General features: G+C 44.1%; 1 protein-coding gene across 2 annotated transcripts in view; it reads right to left on the bottom strand.

Annotated features, from left to right (window-relative positions):
- Positions 1-3,440: 3,440 nt before the first annotated feature.
- Positions 3,441-17,308, bottom strand: part of mtmr11 (myotubularin related protein 11) — a 55,399-nt gene continuing 41,531 nt past the window's right edge. The window contains exons 10-17 of one of the 2 annotated variants that reach the window (XM_015949744.3): positions 16,747-16,874; positions 15,980-16,058; positions 13,643-13,713; positions 8,582-8,754; positions 8,196-8,366; positions 7,887-8,105; positions 6,757-7,074; positions 3,441-5,469 (exon numbers count right to left, since the gene is read on the bottom strand). In XM_015949744.3, the coding sequence (XP_015805230.3) occupies positions 5,017-5,469; positions 6,757-7,074; positions 7,887-8,105; positions 8,196-8,366; positions 8,582-8,754; positions 13,643-13,713; positions 15,980-16,058; positions 16,747-16,874 (1,612 nt within the window). In that variant the 3' untranslated portion in view covers positions 3,441-5,016. Of the gene's footprint in view, positions 5,470-6,756; positions 7,078-7,886; positions 8,106-8,195; positions 8,367-8,581; positions 8,755-13,642; positions 13,714-15,979; positions 16,059-16,746; positions 16,875-17,308 lie in introns of both variants that reach the window. The other variant, XM_015949743.3, reaches the window with a different exon arrangement.

The raw sequence follows: 17,308 nt of genomic DNA on the forward strand, positions 1-17,308 counted from the left end.
GACTGTAATAATAAGTAAATGATATCAGCTGTAGCTTTAGTGTACTTATAGGAAATGTGACAAACACAAAACATATTTGTTTTTATGGCCTGTAGTGGCAATTCCTTGTTTGTCCAAGCAATTTCCTTAGTGTTTTTAAGTCCTTAAGCCACTGCTGCACTGAAGTGATGTCTTGTACGCAGGCAAAAGAAGTCCAAACGATCTTAACTGTTCAGTATTTTTGGTGTTCATTCATCCAACTTAGAAAGTACATCTCCATTTCCTGCTGCTGCTCCTGCTCTGATTAAAAAAAAAAAAAGAAAAAATTATAGGTCCACCCCAGTGCATGCTGGTCCAACACCAGTCCCCATATTTATAGAAAAACAAAACACCTCTTTTCTTCCTGACTGATTCTCACAAGCAAAACAAAAATAAATAAATTCATCATTGACCAACAACTAAACCCAATAAATAACCCAACAACTGTAACTTGCCTAAATAGCTCCAACATGGCCTATATTGTTGTCATCATCAACATAACATGATTTACAGAATACATGTGGCCAACTAACATTTTGCATTCTACCACCGGATGTTTGGGTCAAAATGTGAACCAATCAGGTGAGAGCCAGGCGTTTCCCGTCATCCCCTAGGTTTTGCAGCCGGTGAAGAGCAACTGCAGAACTTTGCTCCCAAATCTGCGGCGGCCTTCATCTCACGAGGTTCTTTGCCTGCGTATGCATGACGTCAGAGCAAGTCGGCGTTAAGTCGGACACAAATCTAACCGGCATGCACTGAGCGCTGATCACTGGTGATCTAATCTGCGCAGAACCGGCTCATCTCGAACAAGCCCTATGACATGTAGCCAATAAGTGAAGTGATGGAAGTACATCCACCATGTTTTGCTCCAAATTCACGTTTTATCTCGAGGTGTTAAGATTTTCTGTCTGCCCGGGGAATGTTTGTGTGTAGTTTTAAGTTACCACACACCATAGAACCAACTCTGGTACATCTACGTGTTTTTTTTTTTTTTTTTTTTTTGTATTGCCACGTGTCATGTCTCATTCATTGATAACTGTCCGACAGTTTTAATGTTGGTCTGAGTGAGGTATCTTAGAAAGTGGATTATGGATGTTTAATCTCCAAGGTTTCCCAGCAGGCTATGCTAAGGTTTAACAAACCTTTACTTACATCTTTAAAGGGATACTAAGTTTTTGGCTTGCTTTTAGCACCCTGTATTGTCCGTTAGTGGAAGCAAAAGTGAAACGTGTCGTTGCTTTGCGTTTGTCTTTTTAACACCGTAATCTAACAGCTGAAATGTCTCTCTAGCCTTCCTTAATGTCTACAGGAGTGGTTCATCACTAAATCAAACAAATCAGCTGTGTTCACTATCAAAAACAAACAGGAAATGCGCTGGAACCAGACTCCAGCGTCATGCATGTCAGCTTCACTTTACTAAGACTAACAGGGACCGGCCCGTGTCGGAGTGACATTTCATTAACTCTAAAGGGACATTTTAGCACATACTGGCTCAAGAAAATTATTTAAATATGAAAAAAGTTGCATAGTATCTAGGGCTGGTCAATCCACTGAAAATTTATCGTTATCAAAATTCCTGACTTATCGATAATTTCCCATGTGAATAAATTTGATTAAAAAAAATTAAGATGTGTGTAGGTTGGCAACATTCATGTCCTTTTTAGAAGCTGTACCCACCTTGAGTCACGTAAAAATGTGACTCAACGTAATACTTAACAGCCTCTTCAATTGGACAACTTTTGTTTGATACCCGTAGTTATCATTTATCGTTATCGAGGTGAAGTCCTCGATAGATCCTGATATGGATCTTGGGCCATATCGCCCAAGCCTAATAACAGCTGTCAGAATGTCATGTTTCTACTTCAATAATCTGAAGCCCTGTGCACAGTTTTATTTTTTTTATTTATTTATTTATTTCTCTCTGGAAGGGGGGGTTGTCCTGGAAGAATCTCATTAGAAACAGTCGTGAGAAAAAATTGAGTACTTAAGGGTGATTGACTAGTTTGTGACCGGCTCAGCAACAGCTTATTGAACAGTCCCACAACCACATTCTCCAACAGGCTTCAATTTGTCAACTTGTGCAATTGACCATTGAAATAACACCCGAAGAGTGACAAGAACTCACGAGACATAACTCGTGTACAATACAAGACAAGAGTAGCATTAACGTTGGCAAGTGGAGGCTACACATAAGAGCATGTCCAGCCCTTTTTGGAGTGTGGTTCAGAGTCCAATGAAAATTTTTTTTCAACATTGTCTTTGGTAGCTTTTGGCTTTTAGTGATTTAGGCTTGTTGGTGTGTCCTGCTAGAGGGAGACATTATGTAGTTTGGTGCAGATCCTGAGCTGTGCAGTGTGCCACCGTAGAGCCTTAGTGTGACATGAATCTGTCTTCTGCAACAGCCGAAGAATGTTCAGTACGTCCCAGCTGGGCGTAACGTGAAACCAATAGATGTTGTTTTAAAATGGCTTAATTTAAATCCTCAGAATGATCTGCTATAATATTATGGGATGGTTTTAAGTTAAAATCAAAGCTGTGTTTTAAATCCTGGAATCTGATATCTGTAAAATCTGACCACCTTCTGCTTTTCCACCTCTGCTTCAGGTCTCCGGCCAAGATGAGCTCCAGTCAGGCCGGCAGCCTGGAGAGCAGCTCCCTGACGGGGTCGCTATCTCTGGGGCCCGACCTGCCTCACTGCCAGTGCTGCATCTCCTACGAGGCACGCCTCAAACGCCTCTCCTGCGGCCATCTTTACTGCAACCCCTGCTGCGACCAGATCGTCAACATGGCCTTCGAGGACATCGAGGGCCTGTCTGATTACCCGTGCCCCATGTGCAAGTCGGTACAGCAGCTGGGAGGCCTGGGCCCGTCGTCCTCGGGGTACTTCTTTGGTTCCTACGGCCTCCTGCAGAACGAGCAGCTGGCTGGGAAGGAGCACGGGAGCCGGTGGGGCTGAAGATGCTGATGTTGGATCCGTTTGGCTCTGCCATCAGACTCGGGACAAACAAGCTTTCCACCTTGATCTGCTTCTCCTTCTGTTGTCACCAGGTGAAATGTGTCGGACACTATCATCAGTGAGTTATAAGTGCCATGTTACGTTTCCAGCCTGTCAAACGTGTCGTCAGCTAAATAAATATGGCAGAAAGCTTGTTCCATTGTTTTCTCTTGAGGTGAAGTCCAACTCCTCATGGGCCTTCTAAGAGGGAACCGAAGCGGAGCTTCAGACGAGTAGACGGAGCGGATTTGTTTTTCATATTTTAATGTTTCCTGTCAGATTTCATAGGTTTACTGTGGAAGTGTCGACCGGGTTTTTGCACATGAACTCTTAAACTAAACATTTTAAATCCTAATTTTATTGTAAATTTCCAAACTCTTTTACATGTTGCAGAACATTTTGTATTTTAAGAAAATAAAGCTTGTGAGCCTGTGTGACAGGTTTTATTTAAACCATGAACAAGAATGACAACTTAACTGATAACACTTAATCATGACTCAAACATGCTAGTACAAAAAACATATTTACATCTGACAAATTAATTTGTACCGAAACCTTAAATGATACGAGTGCAGAGCTTTCAAGTTTCTGTGTAACAGGTGACGTTTACTTCTGCGTGGAAGACAAACACATGGGTTGGCATCACAACCTGGAAAGCTCTGTGCTTTGTTGATGAATATTTACAACAGTTTAATTCATAGTGCGATCAAGTGAGGTACCTTTGGGCATGAGAAGATCTGGATGGAAAAACGACCATGTTTATGAATGACGATGCTGAATCTGACCCTGCTGTTGGGGTTTAAAGGGAGTTTTATTCCTCTGGTATAAAAGGGACATTATGGAAAACTCACTTGTGCATCCTTTTGTGCAGACATGTGGGTCCATTGCTTTTATAAACACTCCAAACGGGGGCAATCATTTTCTTTCCATGATTGGTTTTAAAAATTATGTGCCTAAAACGAGCATCCCTGATTGTGATGTCACAATAAGGAAAATAATCCTCATGTTTTTTGAACCCGGTCGACCTCTGGTCTGCACCTCCCAGAGGCAAACTGATCTAGCCTCGTTTCCGCAGAGCCATGAAACGGCTCATTCTGACAGGTGCTGAAACCATCAAGCTGCTGAGATTGCTTTATGAGCTGTTTCACAAAAATCTATGAACCTAAATCGCACAAGCATAAAATCCTAATATCCCCACTTTACGCCCCAGCCTAGACTTGTAAAGACCCCACGTTTCCAACAGTGGATCTTCTGTCCGCTCTAAAGCAGAGCTGTAAATAATTCCCATCTACAGCTGGTGAGATGGGAATTATAACTGACACAGAAAAATCTCAGAATGGTAAAAAAAATCATTCCTTTAATTCAAGCAGTTGACCTGAATGCTAACTGCAAACGTAAACATCAGAGAAAACAGAACGTTCCCTCATTTTCAAAGCTGACTTTCCCTTTAAGGTTCCACCAAAAAAAAAGTTATCAAACTTTGGTCATACATTTCTGTTTCCCACATTAGACACTGATAAATAATACTTAGTAAGTGAAATGTTTGTACGGGATTACACTTGTTCAGCCCTGGAAGGATCCGGGCTGACCGCTCCAAAGCGACGCGAGGGCAGAGAGGTACCAAAAATAGCTCCTGTGTCCTGAATTCCACAGTAAAGTCAGAAACAGCTGAAACAAACCGGACAGAATTCTCCTTTGTGTATCAACGTGACTGAAAGATATTTTAAAAAAATCAAGTTTTAGAGTCACTGGAAACGTTTAAAGGTTAAAGGCTGACAAAGCGCCTGTGGAACCGGCCTCCTAATGCCGTTATCAGAAGAGACTAAAAATAAACTGCCTCCATCTATCCAGGTCGTGTTTTAAACCAGAACACCATTGTAGTTTATACAGCATAGCCACCAAGCAGCTCCTCGTTATTTCCAGACGTGCTCTTGTTCGGGTGTCCTTGGTTCCGGATGTCAGTGAGCGAGGTGTTGGGTTTGGTTCTGGGGTGTGACGAGGTCTCATGAGGCCAGCGAGGGCCCGTTGCTTTTAGGCAACTTGGCGTTGGTGGGTGGGGGATAGTAGCGTCGGTCGGCTTGAGCATCCGTTACAGATGAGTTCCCAAACAGGAACGAGTGCTTGTTGGTGCTGCCGCGGTCTCTGCTCCCGGGCCTGGACAGCGGTGCTGAGGCAGAGGAAGGGGCCCTGCAGGTTTGGTTGTTGGAGGTAGGTGGGGGAGCCGGCCTGGGGACTGCCGCCGTGGCCGGAGTCCTCGATGTCAGGTACAGGAAGGTGCTGTTGTTGGTGCTCCGGTTCAGGTTGGTGTCAGTTCGCCGCGGTTTAGGCGTCACGGTGGGCAGGTCAGTGCTGGTGCTGGTGGAGGCTTGTGCCAGCTTGTCTCTGAGTTGCTGCACCTCCTGAGCCAGACGCTCCACAGGATGGGGCTGGTTGGTGGAGACGGGATGGGAGAAGGCCTGAGGACAGAGCGCAACATGGTCACGTTCCATTTACGGCAGCACAAAACCCAAATGGGTCCAAAGAATGGTCAATAGAAACAAATTAAAACCTTGGGAGGAAACAACCCTGCCTTTGTGGTGACTCCCACATCACCGCCCACATAACTGCCTACGAATCTGTTATCTCTGTCTCTCCTCATCTGGTCTCACCCATTTCCTAAATAAAAACGGGTTTCTGCGTCATCCTGATCACAACTTCCTCTCCCTCTCTCAGCTGTTCTCGGTCCAGGTCGCCTGCAGGAACCAGATGATGTAACCAAATGGTTCTGGTTTTTCCCCAAAAGGGTTCTTAACTGATGGCGAAGGCAAACCTTTCAAAGAACGACCTTCAATTGTATTTTCAGAAGTTTGTTACAGTAAAATGTCAAAGGGTGAAGAAATGATTCTAGCAGACCTTTGGAACGACACAGATAACAGAAATTACTCTGAACTGGTTCTTTAAGCACGGTTTTATTGGCGCCATGTAAACACACACACATATACACATTAAATACAGTAAAAATGGTAAATGGCCTGTATTTCATATAGCGCCTTCTAGAGTCCTGGAACCCCTCAAAGCGCTTTACAACACAATCAGTCATCCACCCATTCACACACACATTCACACACTGGTGGGGATGAGCTAAGATGTAGCCACAGCTGCCCTGGGGCGCACTGACAGGCGAGGCTGCTGAGCACTGGTGCCACCGGTCCCTCCGACCACCACCAGCAGGCACCGTGGGTTAAGTGCCTTGCCCAAGGACACAACGACAGCAACAGTGTGAGCGGGGCTCAAACCTGCAACCTTCAGATTACGGGGCGAGCTCTTAACTCCTGTGCCACCGTCGCCCCAGTGTGTGTGTGTGTGTGTGTGTGTGTGTGTGTGTGTGTATTTGTATAAAAATGCAAATATCGAGTATCAACTCATCCTATTTTTCTCAAATAAATAGTTAAGCAACCAGTGCTCGTTCACCTACAGCAGGTGTTTCCTGTACCTGAGCTTCTTACCCGACACAGACCTGTTAGCAGTTTAACAGATTTCTTCCTCAGCTTGAACAAAATAAGCGACTGTACTCGCCCACACAGCCCTCCTCTATTCTCATCATCACCATAGAGACGGTGAGGCTGCTGGGCAGACCAAACAGCCGAAGTCGTTTACAGAACGAGCAGTCACGACCACGATGAAGCTCAGCACATGCACACCTACACCTGATGATTCATCCATATTGCACACTGAACAAGAAGGACTTGACTCCAGGCATGTACCTGAGCATGGAGCGCCCCCCGGAGGTAGCACTCTCTCCACAACCCCATGCAGGGCCCCATGAGGAGGGGCAGCAGGGGCTCATAGGGGTCGAGAGGTCCCTGCGGTCCAAAGGTGGACGGGATGCTCTGAGGGAACTCTGCCAGGGCCCATGCTTTCAGCAGCCTCTCTAGACCGGGCACGCCCTCAGAAGACGGCGCCCTCCGGTGGCTCTTTTTGTAAATGCCAGAAGTGTTGCTGCGCCAGGGGGGCAGGTTGGCAGGGCAGGTGAAGGTGCCCCGAGACAGCAGGAACACTGAGCCAGGGATGGTGTCCATCAGCTGCTGGAAACATTGAAGGAGACAGAAAAAAAAAGATTTATTTAAACTTTAAAACATTTTTTAAAAAGATAACAGGCGTACTGAAGTCAGTGAAAAGGATGTAAACACTGTCACAGTTGACTGTCAGCTTCCGTATCCAATTCTTAATCCTGATAAATATTCATGAATACTAATAAATACTCATAAATACCCATAATCCTTTATAAATATCCATATACACCTATACTCAAATACTTCAAAATAGTTAGATACCCATAAATACTCATAAATATCCATATACACCTCAACTCTTATAAATATGTATTTACACCTATAAATACTCATAAATACCCATTACTACTTGTACATACACATAAATACTCATGAATAACTTTACTTTTTTGCCTTTGAATGTATTTGTTCTGTACTTTAATACGTCTTTACTCTATGTTCAGCACCTTGGGATGGGGTAGGAAAGGGCTTTATAAATAAACTTGAACTTGAATACTCATAAGTACTCAAAAACTCTACACAACCAGCTGAAAGTTCAGAATATTTTAATGATCTTTTCTATATTTTTAAATAGTGTTAAGTTTTCTGTCATGCTAGTTGGAAACAATTTCTTTAGTTTCTCACCAGTCCAACCACATGGTGCAAAAAGGTCATAGGTCACAGGACCTGGGCTTTACAAAACACTAATGTAAACACTCTGGAGACTTAATTACTTTCAAAGTATATCCGTAAATGACCACAAGATGGCGCTGTGGTCTCTGAACATCAGTCCTTTATGCACCCTGATGCTCAGGACCGTGTTACAGACGTGGGAGACGAACCCTGTGTGCCTCCGGGTTGGTGTTGAGGTTTCCGTTGAGCAGCGGCTGGAGCGGGGGAGTTGGAGGGATAGGTTGGGTGAAACGATCTCGTCTCTCCTGGTTGTACTGCAAGGCCCAGTCCCACACCGGAGGCAGAGGAGGGTCGGACGCATCAGAAGAAGAGTCTGGACTCGGCACATCCCTCCAGCCGTTGACGGGGGTGTAGGACTGGCCAAGGTTCTGGGTTCCGTTCAGAAACAGTGTCAGGTTTACTCTGAGGTGAATGCTTAAAGGAAAAAGATGATAATTTCCCAATCAGGTGCTCCGTACCTGGGAACGTTTGCATCTCTCCCGCTGGCAGTTTGTCAGGAAGGTGGAGAAGAGTGGCAGATGAACGCTGTCGTGCAGAGCCAACAGGAAGTCATCAGTCAGCTGGAAGCGAGAAGGAAACTGGAACCACAGCTGCCAGACACAATCCAGGAAGAGCAGGAAGACTGGAGACTGGTGGGAGGGATGAAGACGAAAGTTAAATGCAGGTAGGAAGTGTGAGAGAAGTGTCGGAGAATCTAGAAAAAACCTCAAGCAAACAAAAAAACTTAGAGCGGCTCACAGCCTCCTAACATGATGTAAGCTGCACCTCCATGTTTTTACACGTCCAACGTTTGCATTCATGCAGCAGATTTTGTTTTACAGCTCCAGTTCACTCGACCTCTCACCTCTTCTTTGTCGTTGTCACGGTGATAGTTGATGCGGCTGTAGAAGCGGTGTCCAGCCATCACCCACTCCTTCTGCACCAGGCCCTGGAAGCCGTGCTGGGTCCGACAGTGGGGGTCACACATCACCTGCACCAGGCTGGACACCATGCAGCTCATGTCCCGGTCTTCCACCTCTGTTCAGGGACGGGACAGGACAGGGACATGCGGAGACATCAGCAATATTCTGACTCGTTAACTAACATCAGCCAACGTTTACGGTTTGATTTTTCCCACCTGACTTGTGCTAAAAAGTGTTTAGGAACCCTTATTGGTTTGATCTCTGTTATTACAGTCAGCACAGCATCTGCACGACTCATCAAGTCTAAACTGTGCAGAGTCATTCTAGTATCACTAGCTGTGACTGCTGTGCATCCAGTTTTCATGCAGCACCTTAGGGACACATTAATCTTTCACCTCTAACCACCATTTAATTCTGCTGCTGCATCTTTTAACTAAAGGAAGGGCAGCAGAGAGGGACGAAGACCAAGCAGCAGACATGCTAACAGGGTGACAACAGGTCTCCTGGGGCCAGTGTGCATTGAGACGTTTGGTTCCTGTTGAGTCAGAGGAAAACCTTAGAGCACTGCTAAAACACGAACAGATAAACTAACGATGTGAGAGCTGTAGACGGTTAAACCCCAGCAGCAGATGGACGTCATCAGCTGATGGACAGAAATGGTCTGAATAACCTGGGTCTAATTTGGTTCTTATGGTAAATGGTCTGTATTTATACAGCACTTTCTACAGTTTTACAACACCCCAAGGTACTTTACAACACAATCAATCAATCAATCAAATTTTATTTATAAAGCGCTTTTCAAGCAAAGTGCTTTACAGAATTAAAATGACCCCAAATTCCCATAACAGTTTAAAAGCATTAACAGACATATGCGCGCGCACGCACACACGCACGCACGCACGCACACGCACACGCACACGCACACACACACACACACAGTAAAAATTTATATTCAGCTGAGTCCAGAAGAGCCAAGTAAGGTAAGGCAAGGAAACGCCATCAGAGTAGCCGTCTGCCCCGGCAGCATCAGGTCTTCAACACTAAATCAGGGCGATCAGAGGAGGGGGAGCATAGACTCCCAACAGTCATACATCTGTTTTAGAGGTGAATCAGATCCGAATGCTCCAAGGAGGTCCTTTATGTAAACTAAACACCAACTGACACATTTATCTATGAAGTGGCTTTTGTAAGTCGGACTCTATCCAGACTCTCTGGTAAAGTAAGGATCGTCGGCTAGCCATGCTAACATTGCGCTGGAGACAATCTAAGCTCTTCCTGAGTCCCAGCTACATGAACGGGGATGTCAGAGCACCTTCTAACCTGCTCTACTGCACTCTATTTCTACACTTTCCCTTCTAACAATTCAATTCAATTCAATTAAAAAAGCTACTTTGTTACAATCTCATTTGTATATCACTTGGATTAAAGGGTCAGCCAAAAACATTAACATAAACAACAAAAATGCAGAAAACGAAGGCTCAGAGGGTCGGCAGCTCTCTGGACGTTAGTATGACTCACACAGAAAGACTTCAAGTTTCAGAAAAAAGTTATTCTACTCAACTTTATTGTTTAAAGGTCAACTTTACTCATATGTTTAATGTATTTGTAGAGATTATTGCCTTGTAGGTTGTTCTCTGGGTGGAAAAAGCTGTGGTGCTTTGCGCCCAATTGCGCGATCCTGTCCAGAGGTGAGAGTGCGTAGGGTGTCCCAATCCTCAAGTACGGAAGTTGACCACGCCCCTTTTGCACCCTTGATCCACACTTCGCCCAAGTCCGCAAGGGTATTACCCACAATGCATTGCTGCATGGCAATTTTTAGAAGAAGGTGGAACAAAGGCTCAAGTTCCAATTCTGAAAATATGTATTTTAAAAATAAAATAAAAAGTTCATCTTAAGACAATTAAGGATATTTATTCATGCTCTGAATGTTTTGGACAACAATTTAATGTGAACAGCAATGAATGTAAATCTTGTAAATGTAACATTATTAATTTACACTTAATTAAGGGCCACAACACATTAAAATTTCATATCTAGCATGAAATCCATCTTGCGGACCACTGGTTTATTTAATCAGAAGATTGGAACTTTTTAATGCAGGGATTTAGATGACACCTTGTATTAACTGAGAGACAAGAGAAGAGAGAGAGACCTTCAAACGTTTAAGATGGTTTATTACTAAATAATTTTAAAACAATTTAAACAAGGCTAACTCTGCTAATGATGGATGCTCTTTTTGAATGAGGTGTGAGATGGTTGGTGTGTGTGAATGAGTGTCATTCAGAACCCTCGCATCCGGACAGACAAAGTCTGAGTGGGAGATGATGTTTTGCTCCTAATGATCAGAGTTGGAGACTGGTAGTCATAAACACGAGACGCCATATTGTCGCATCCACATACCCTCAGAATTATGTTTATGTTTATTCACTTAAGACGCTTTTATCCAAAGCGACGTACAATTTCTAACCTGTAGGGCATGTTGTGAACTGTGGGGGAAACCGGAGTACCTGGAGGAAACCCACGCATGCCTGGGGAGAACACGCAACTCCACGCAGAAAGGCAGCAGCCGAGCTACGAACCTGCGACCTTCGTGCTGCGAGGCAACAGTGCTAACCACTGCACCACCATGCAGAATTGAGACCTCCGTACAGATCCGGATGCCAGGTCCAAGACCCTCCTCTGGTACTGGAGCCGATGAAACAGCGTCGACAGTACGACAAACCAGTCTTTGGATTGTCTCCGGGTAAAAAGCAACAGGTGGTTCACAGCGTCAAAAGGGAACCCTCCTTGGGTCAGCAAGTTCAGCTTTTATTCTGAAATGAACCGTTGCTTGGTTGGTAAAAACAACTGATTTTTCTCAGCTTGATGGTTCTCAGCTTTAAAAGAGAAGTAGAGATGGCCGGTCCGATACTTCACTTAGCATGCGGTGAACTCCATGAGATCTTGAGAACTGAACTTAAGATGGCGTTGGAACCGCTTCATTAATCTGGATGTTTTGATTCTGGTCGAATCAAAGCTGGCAGATTTATAAACACCACAGAGACTCTGCCACGCTTCAGACTAGGAAGGTTCTGATTGGATCAGAACAGCAATGTGTCATGTGATTGTTTTCCTTACATGTGTCAGTGTGTCTAGTGAACTAAGTCATATTACGTATTGAAACATATTAATCATAACATTGTGATTTCACAGATCGGTCACATGGTATTATTGGCTAACAGTTGTTTTGATTAGCTTTATTAAAAATAGAGTTCTTTGATTTAATAAAAGAAAAGAGTCTCTTCATCTTCTGTCTTCCTTTTTCTGGAAAGTAAACAGTTTAGAAGCAAATGCATGACCCTGAGGCTGTCTCATGCACTCTGGCGCTGTGTCAAAAGCAACTGTGGATAGAGGTTAAATAACCTTGAGGAATAGCTCCTTCATCACGTTACATAAAGAAAGTTTGAAAGTTTTAATGAAGATTTTGGAAAGGGTAGCACAAACAGTGACTGGCATGCCTTGTGGTCGATGACGCAAGGGTCCCTGTCCCAATTCAGCAGTGACTTGCAGACTTGTGTACTACACACTCAGAACCTTACAGCGCAATTCCTCCAAGTGCACTACGCTGAAAACCGTAGGGCGCAGTGCGGGTAATGGGATTGGGCCGTCGAAGTCAGCCGAAGAAGAAAGCAGCTTCAGACGACAGGATTTGGAGTCATATTTCCTGATGTTGGACATCTCTCCTCTGATTGGATAACAGCAACTCAACTCTACCACTGACTGTTTGCTTTGCAACACTGATGTTTTATCTCAACAAATAACACAAACCTGGAGGAGTTCTGCTGTGTGGTAGAGTTTCTAATGCTAACAGTTAGCTTCTACTAGTTGAGACGTTCTCTGCTGTTTCCTGGATGCTAAACAAACAACAGCCTTCCCCGTCGTTAGCCAAAAAAGGGTGAGTCCATGAATGTTAAGTGACAGTGTGGATTTTCTGAACGGAGCAATTTTTGTCTACTTTCTATCAGAAGCTAATGCAGGAGACAGGTGTAGGAGACTATTTTCCTGTTCAGCCTGCATGAAAAACTTAGACTGAAAAAAAAGTTAAAATAATTTCTCAGTTCTTTGACAACAATAGTTTTCTCAGACTCTACATCCAGGTCTCCAGGGCCTGTGCTAGCAGACACCACTCACTCTGACATGGGAATAACTCGGTGGAACCATCTGCATCAGGTCCTATCTAAACCTCCAGCTTCTGCTTTCTCTGCCGAATAAAACCGAACTTACAGAGAACAACGCCAAGACAGATAAACCACCAGCACTTTCTGCTTAAAGGTGCAGAAATACAAATGTTCCATTTTAATAGGAACTTCTAACATAAAGAGGCAAAAGGTTTATTCAGAGATCTGACGCAAGGACAAAGGTCTCAACAGCAACACATCATCTCTGTAATTATTCATTGTTTTCTCAGGTTTATTGTGACTTTTGAAGAACTTTGGTTCTACAGTAAAACAGAATGTGTTTGCATCTAAAGAACTGAGTGGATTTGGTGTTTTCACCAGGTGCTTCATTTAGTTCCTGAAACCCTCAACAGTTTGAAAAGGAACTAACCACAAACATCCTGTCAGAGTGATAAAAAAACAAAACAAAAAAAAAACATCTGTAGCATCAAGATGATGAAGTACTGACAACAACGATCCTAAAATCGCACACTCATGAGTGGAATCAGGCTACAACTAAAGCACAGAAACGCTCAGAGAAACCCTCTCTCCTGAGTGTGAAGCTGTTCTCTGAGATTTAAAAGTAAAACATTTCTTTGCCTGTTGAAGTCAAACCTGAATAATATCAAATAACCTAAAAAGGAAGATGTTCTGGTGTGGGTTTCTGTGTGATGGTGCCTCTAAAGCCTTTTCTCAATGTACATGTAGGCTCAGCGGAGTGAGGTGGTTGGTGCTAAACGGTTCCTAGTGAGAATGGAGCTGATGTAAATTATAGATGGAGCCGGGGTCTGGCGTGACCACACTCACCTTGCAGTGCCACCGTCAGGTGACCGCTGCGAAGCAAACAGGCCACCTCTGAAGCTTTCCTCAGGCAGGACCTGGAGACAGAGACAAGGTCACGATAAGGTCTCCTTCAGAAGCTCCTTTCTGTTCTGTGAGACACGCGGGAGGGAGCACGAGCAGATATCCAGCTGCAGAAGGTTGCCAAAGCTCATTAGTGATGTTTATTATCAGGTGATCAGAGGGAAAGCTCAGGTTAGACGTTGAGAGACAATGATTACAAAGGTGGAAGGATGCTGAGGCTGCAGCCACCAGGCTGAGCGGTAACGAGGATGCAGAAGACAAGATTAAATGGAGACGGATGATTGGCTGTAGCTACTCCAGCAGGGACAGGTTTTTGCTAGCCTGGAAACACATTCCACTCTTTTTAAGTGGTTGAGTCTGTTTAGCTTCAGGGTGACAACACCTCTTCCAACCCTAGGTGCTGCTGCCAGGGTGAGATTTAACCCTTTAAACAGTCAGCTGCTTGTCTCCATCCCTGTTGTCTCTCTGGTGACTGATGCTTCTGACGCACGGGTGCTTCTCTTTTACAGCTGATTCAGCAGAAGGCACCAGCTCTGGTTTGTGAGCATGGTGAATGAGTGCTGCACAGTAATGTGAAACATTTGTTTTCACTGGTTTTAAATGTTTTCAAATAAGCAGAACATGAATGTAAATAAAACAAAAACAGGACAAGAAAAACAACTGAAAGTTTCCTCATGTAGAGCATTTTCATTTATTTATAATAATCTGCAGAGATCCCTCTGATCACAGTTCTTTGACGTTTTTCTAATCATTCTTCGGTTGCACACATAAAATAATCCTAGATTTGACCGACTGGATGACATGATAGGGTTGGGCATCGAGAATCGAGCATTGATTGGAACCGGTTCCAACTGTTCATTTTTCCCAGAATCGCTCAACGTTTTTTTATTTCGATTCCTAGTTTCGATTCCTAGAGTGCCGACGGAAGAGGAATCTGCGGCCGATCTCCGTGAAAAATAAACGTGATCTGCAAATTGTGATCAACGCTTTTCATAGCTGATCACACTAGCTGTCTGTCTGCAGCACCGAGTCCCCCCTCCCCCCACCCGGCGCGCAGCGGCCAAACCTAAACAAACATGTCTGCCGAACTTTTACTCCGTAATGTAAACTTTAACTCCTGCAGCGTAGAGGAAACTTGTCAAAAGACGTCAGCACGGTGGATTTAATAGAAGCTTTAAAAAACAAACTCTGGACGGTGTGAGGTGAGTTTGTCTCACTGCAGGAATAACAACACACACGGAGCGTCAGCAGTCAGCCACGTGAGCGTCAGAAGGCTGAACAATAACCTGTAGAATAATTAAAGTCATCATGCTAGAGCAGCTTTTCTCTGTGGTGGACCACACCAGCTTCTGCCACAATAAATAACAATAATAATAATAATAAATCGCACACAAAGCTGTAAACATTTTGATTTCCTTTCTGAACTATTTCTGTTGAGTTTTAATGTTTAAAATCTGTTAAGCCCCATTCCCATCTGTACCGGGTTGGCCCGGGCCGGGTAGCCCCAGTCGGCCCCAGTCTGGCCCGGTTGTTTCCACACATCCTTGTCTTAAGCCCATGTGGGCTGATTCTACCCACCAATCAGAGGCTTGCTCTAATGGAAGGTGTGAATTTCTTGTCAGCAGTGGGTGTGTTGGCCCTGGTCGGCCTGAAGCAGTACCCCTCGGGAAGAGGGCCGAGAATGAGCCTTGGTTGGCCCGGGAAAATTCCAGGCCACCCAGATATGTAAACAACCTACGCTACCCGGCCCGGGCCGACCCGGTACAGGTGGGAATGGGGCTTTAGATTGTTACTGACAGCAGCTACATTTAAGTTTCACTTTCTGTTCTGACTGAATGCTGCTGCAGCATGGAGGTGTAGTTCTCAGTCATCCTGGACATGATCATCCTGAGAATTTTAGCTGAAAACAGCTGGATGTTTCTGGATATGTTGGAGACATTTAGCCTCTCATCCCAGAGGCTGCTTCCAGACTTTGGTTGTGGTCAGAAACAAACACACTGGTTGTGCTGCAAGTCTTTTTCTTTTTATCTCCAAAACAAGTTTTTGTCTAAATGAAGGTGATGTTATTGTTCATAGAATTAAAATTCATGTAGAAGTTAAGATTATTTCATCAAGTAGAACCTGTGGTTAGCTAGCTCATGTAAAGCGTGTCATGTCTTGAAAGAATCGGAATCAGGAATCGATAGGAACCGGAATCGAAACGAGGAATTGGAATCGGAATCGTTCAAAATCAAACGATGCCCAACCCTACTGATGAGGCCATCAGATTAGGCGTTTTACCTGATGTAGTCGAGCCAGTGGGTGTTTTCCAGGGTAGATAACCATTTGTCATCAGGCACAGAAACAGAAGTGGAGATATCTGTGAGAGCAAGTGTGAGACTCATATCAGACACTTATACAGATAAGAGTCATGAGATAATTAGGGCCTAAATTTAAGATTTCCTAAGAGTAACATCCATTTGTTTCCCCAGCTGGAATTGAAGATGGGATGACTGGGATGACTGGGATGACTGGGACCCAGATAGTTATCAAATGAATAAAGAATGTATCTGGGTTTGTTTTTAAAAGATGCAGAGACATCAAACATCCTGAAAATTAAGTCACTCATTAATCTAATTTAATTTTCAAATCTTTTTTGTTAATTTTTATTTATGTCCCACTTTAGAAAATGGTGCCTAAAACTCACTCATCAAAAATGTGATATAAATTATAAATTATAAGATAATAAAATAAAATAAAGCATGTGTGTCCATGTGAGTCTGTGTGCCTGTGCATGCATGCAGCCATGCATGTGTCTGTGTGTGAATGGGTGCATACATATGTGTGTGTGTGTGTGTGTGTGTGTGTGTGTGTGTGTGTGTGTGTGTGTGTGTGTGTGTGTGTGTGTGTTGTGAGGCACTTCACAAGAACAAAATTTAAAAATGTGTATGCGTGTGTGTGCATGTGTGTGTGCATGCATGCATTTGCGTGCGTGTGTGCATTTGTGTGTGTGTTCATGCATTTGTGTGCCGATATTTATTCAGGTGTGTGTTGTGTGTGGAGCCCACCTCCCAGACAGAGGGCGCGTAGCCGGCTGTGAGCCAGCTGGATGTCAGTGGGCGTCGGTAGCTCCTCCCCCAGCTCCACCACCACACACAGAGAGGACTGACAACCAAACAGGATCATCTCCAGGTTTCTGCAGAGCAGCACATCCTGCTATTAGCACACCGCTGCAACCCCATGCTGCTCCTACTGTTGGTGGCTTCCATCCGTCACGAATGAACTCACTAAAACAGAAGTTAAGCCAGATTCCACGTGCAGCAGCTTCCAAACCCTTAAGCTTGGATTCAGAAACCCCATAGCAGTAAATATTACTGAATTTAAAAAAAGTTTATTTATTAGAAATAAAAACAACAAGGAAGTTCTAAACTCCAACACTGAGTTTGAAGATGAAAGCTGCAGCCTGTGGGTTACAGCTCTTTCTGTTTGTTTCCTGTTCACACCACATCCAAATTTATCAGTGCATCCTCTCTAAACGGTGATAAAAAAATACCTGCTAGTGGTGAAAATGTGACTCAGATGCAGGAAGAGGCTGTAACTCACTGGTGAAAAGTAGTAAAACCTACATAA

The sequence above is a fragment of the Nothobranchius furzeri genome, chromosome 5, assembly GCF_043380555.1.
Source record: "Nothobranchius furzeri strain GRZ-AD chromosome 5, NfurGRZ-RIMD1, whole genome shotgun sequence".
NCBI classification, from domain to species: Eukaryota; Metazoa; Chordata; class Actinopteri; order Cyprinodontiformes; family Nothobranchiidae; genus Nothobranchius; species Nothobranchius furzeri.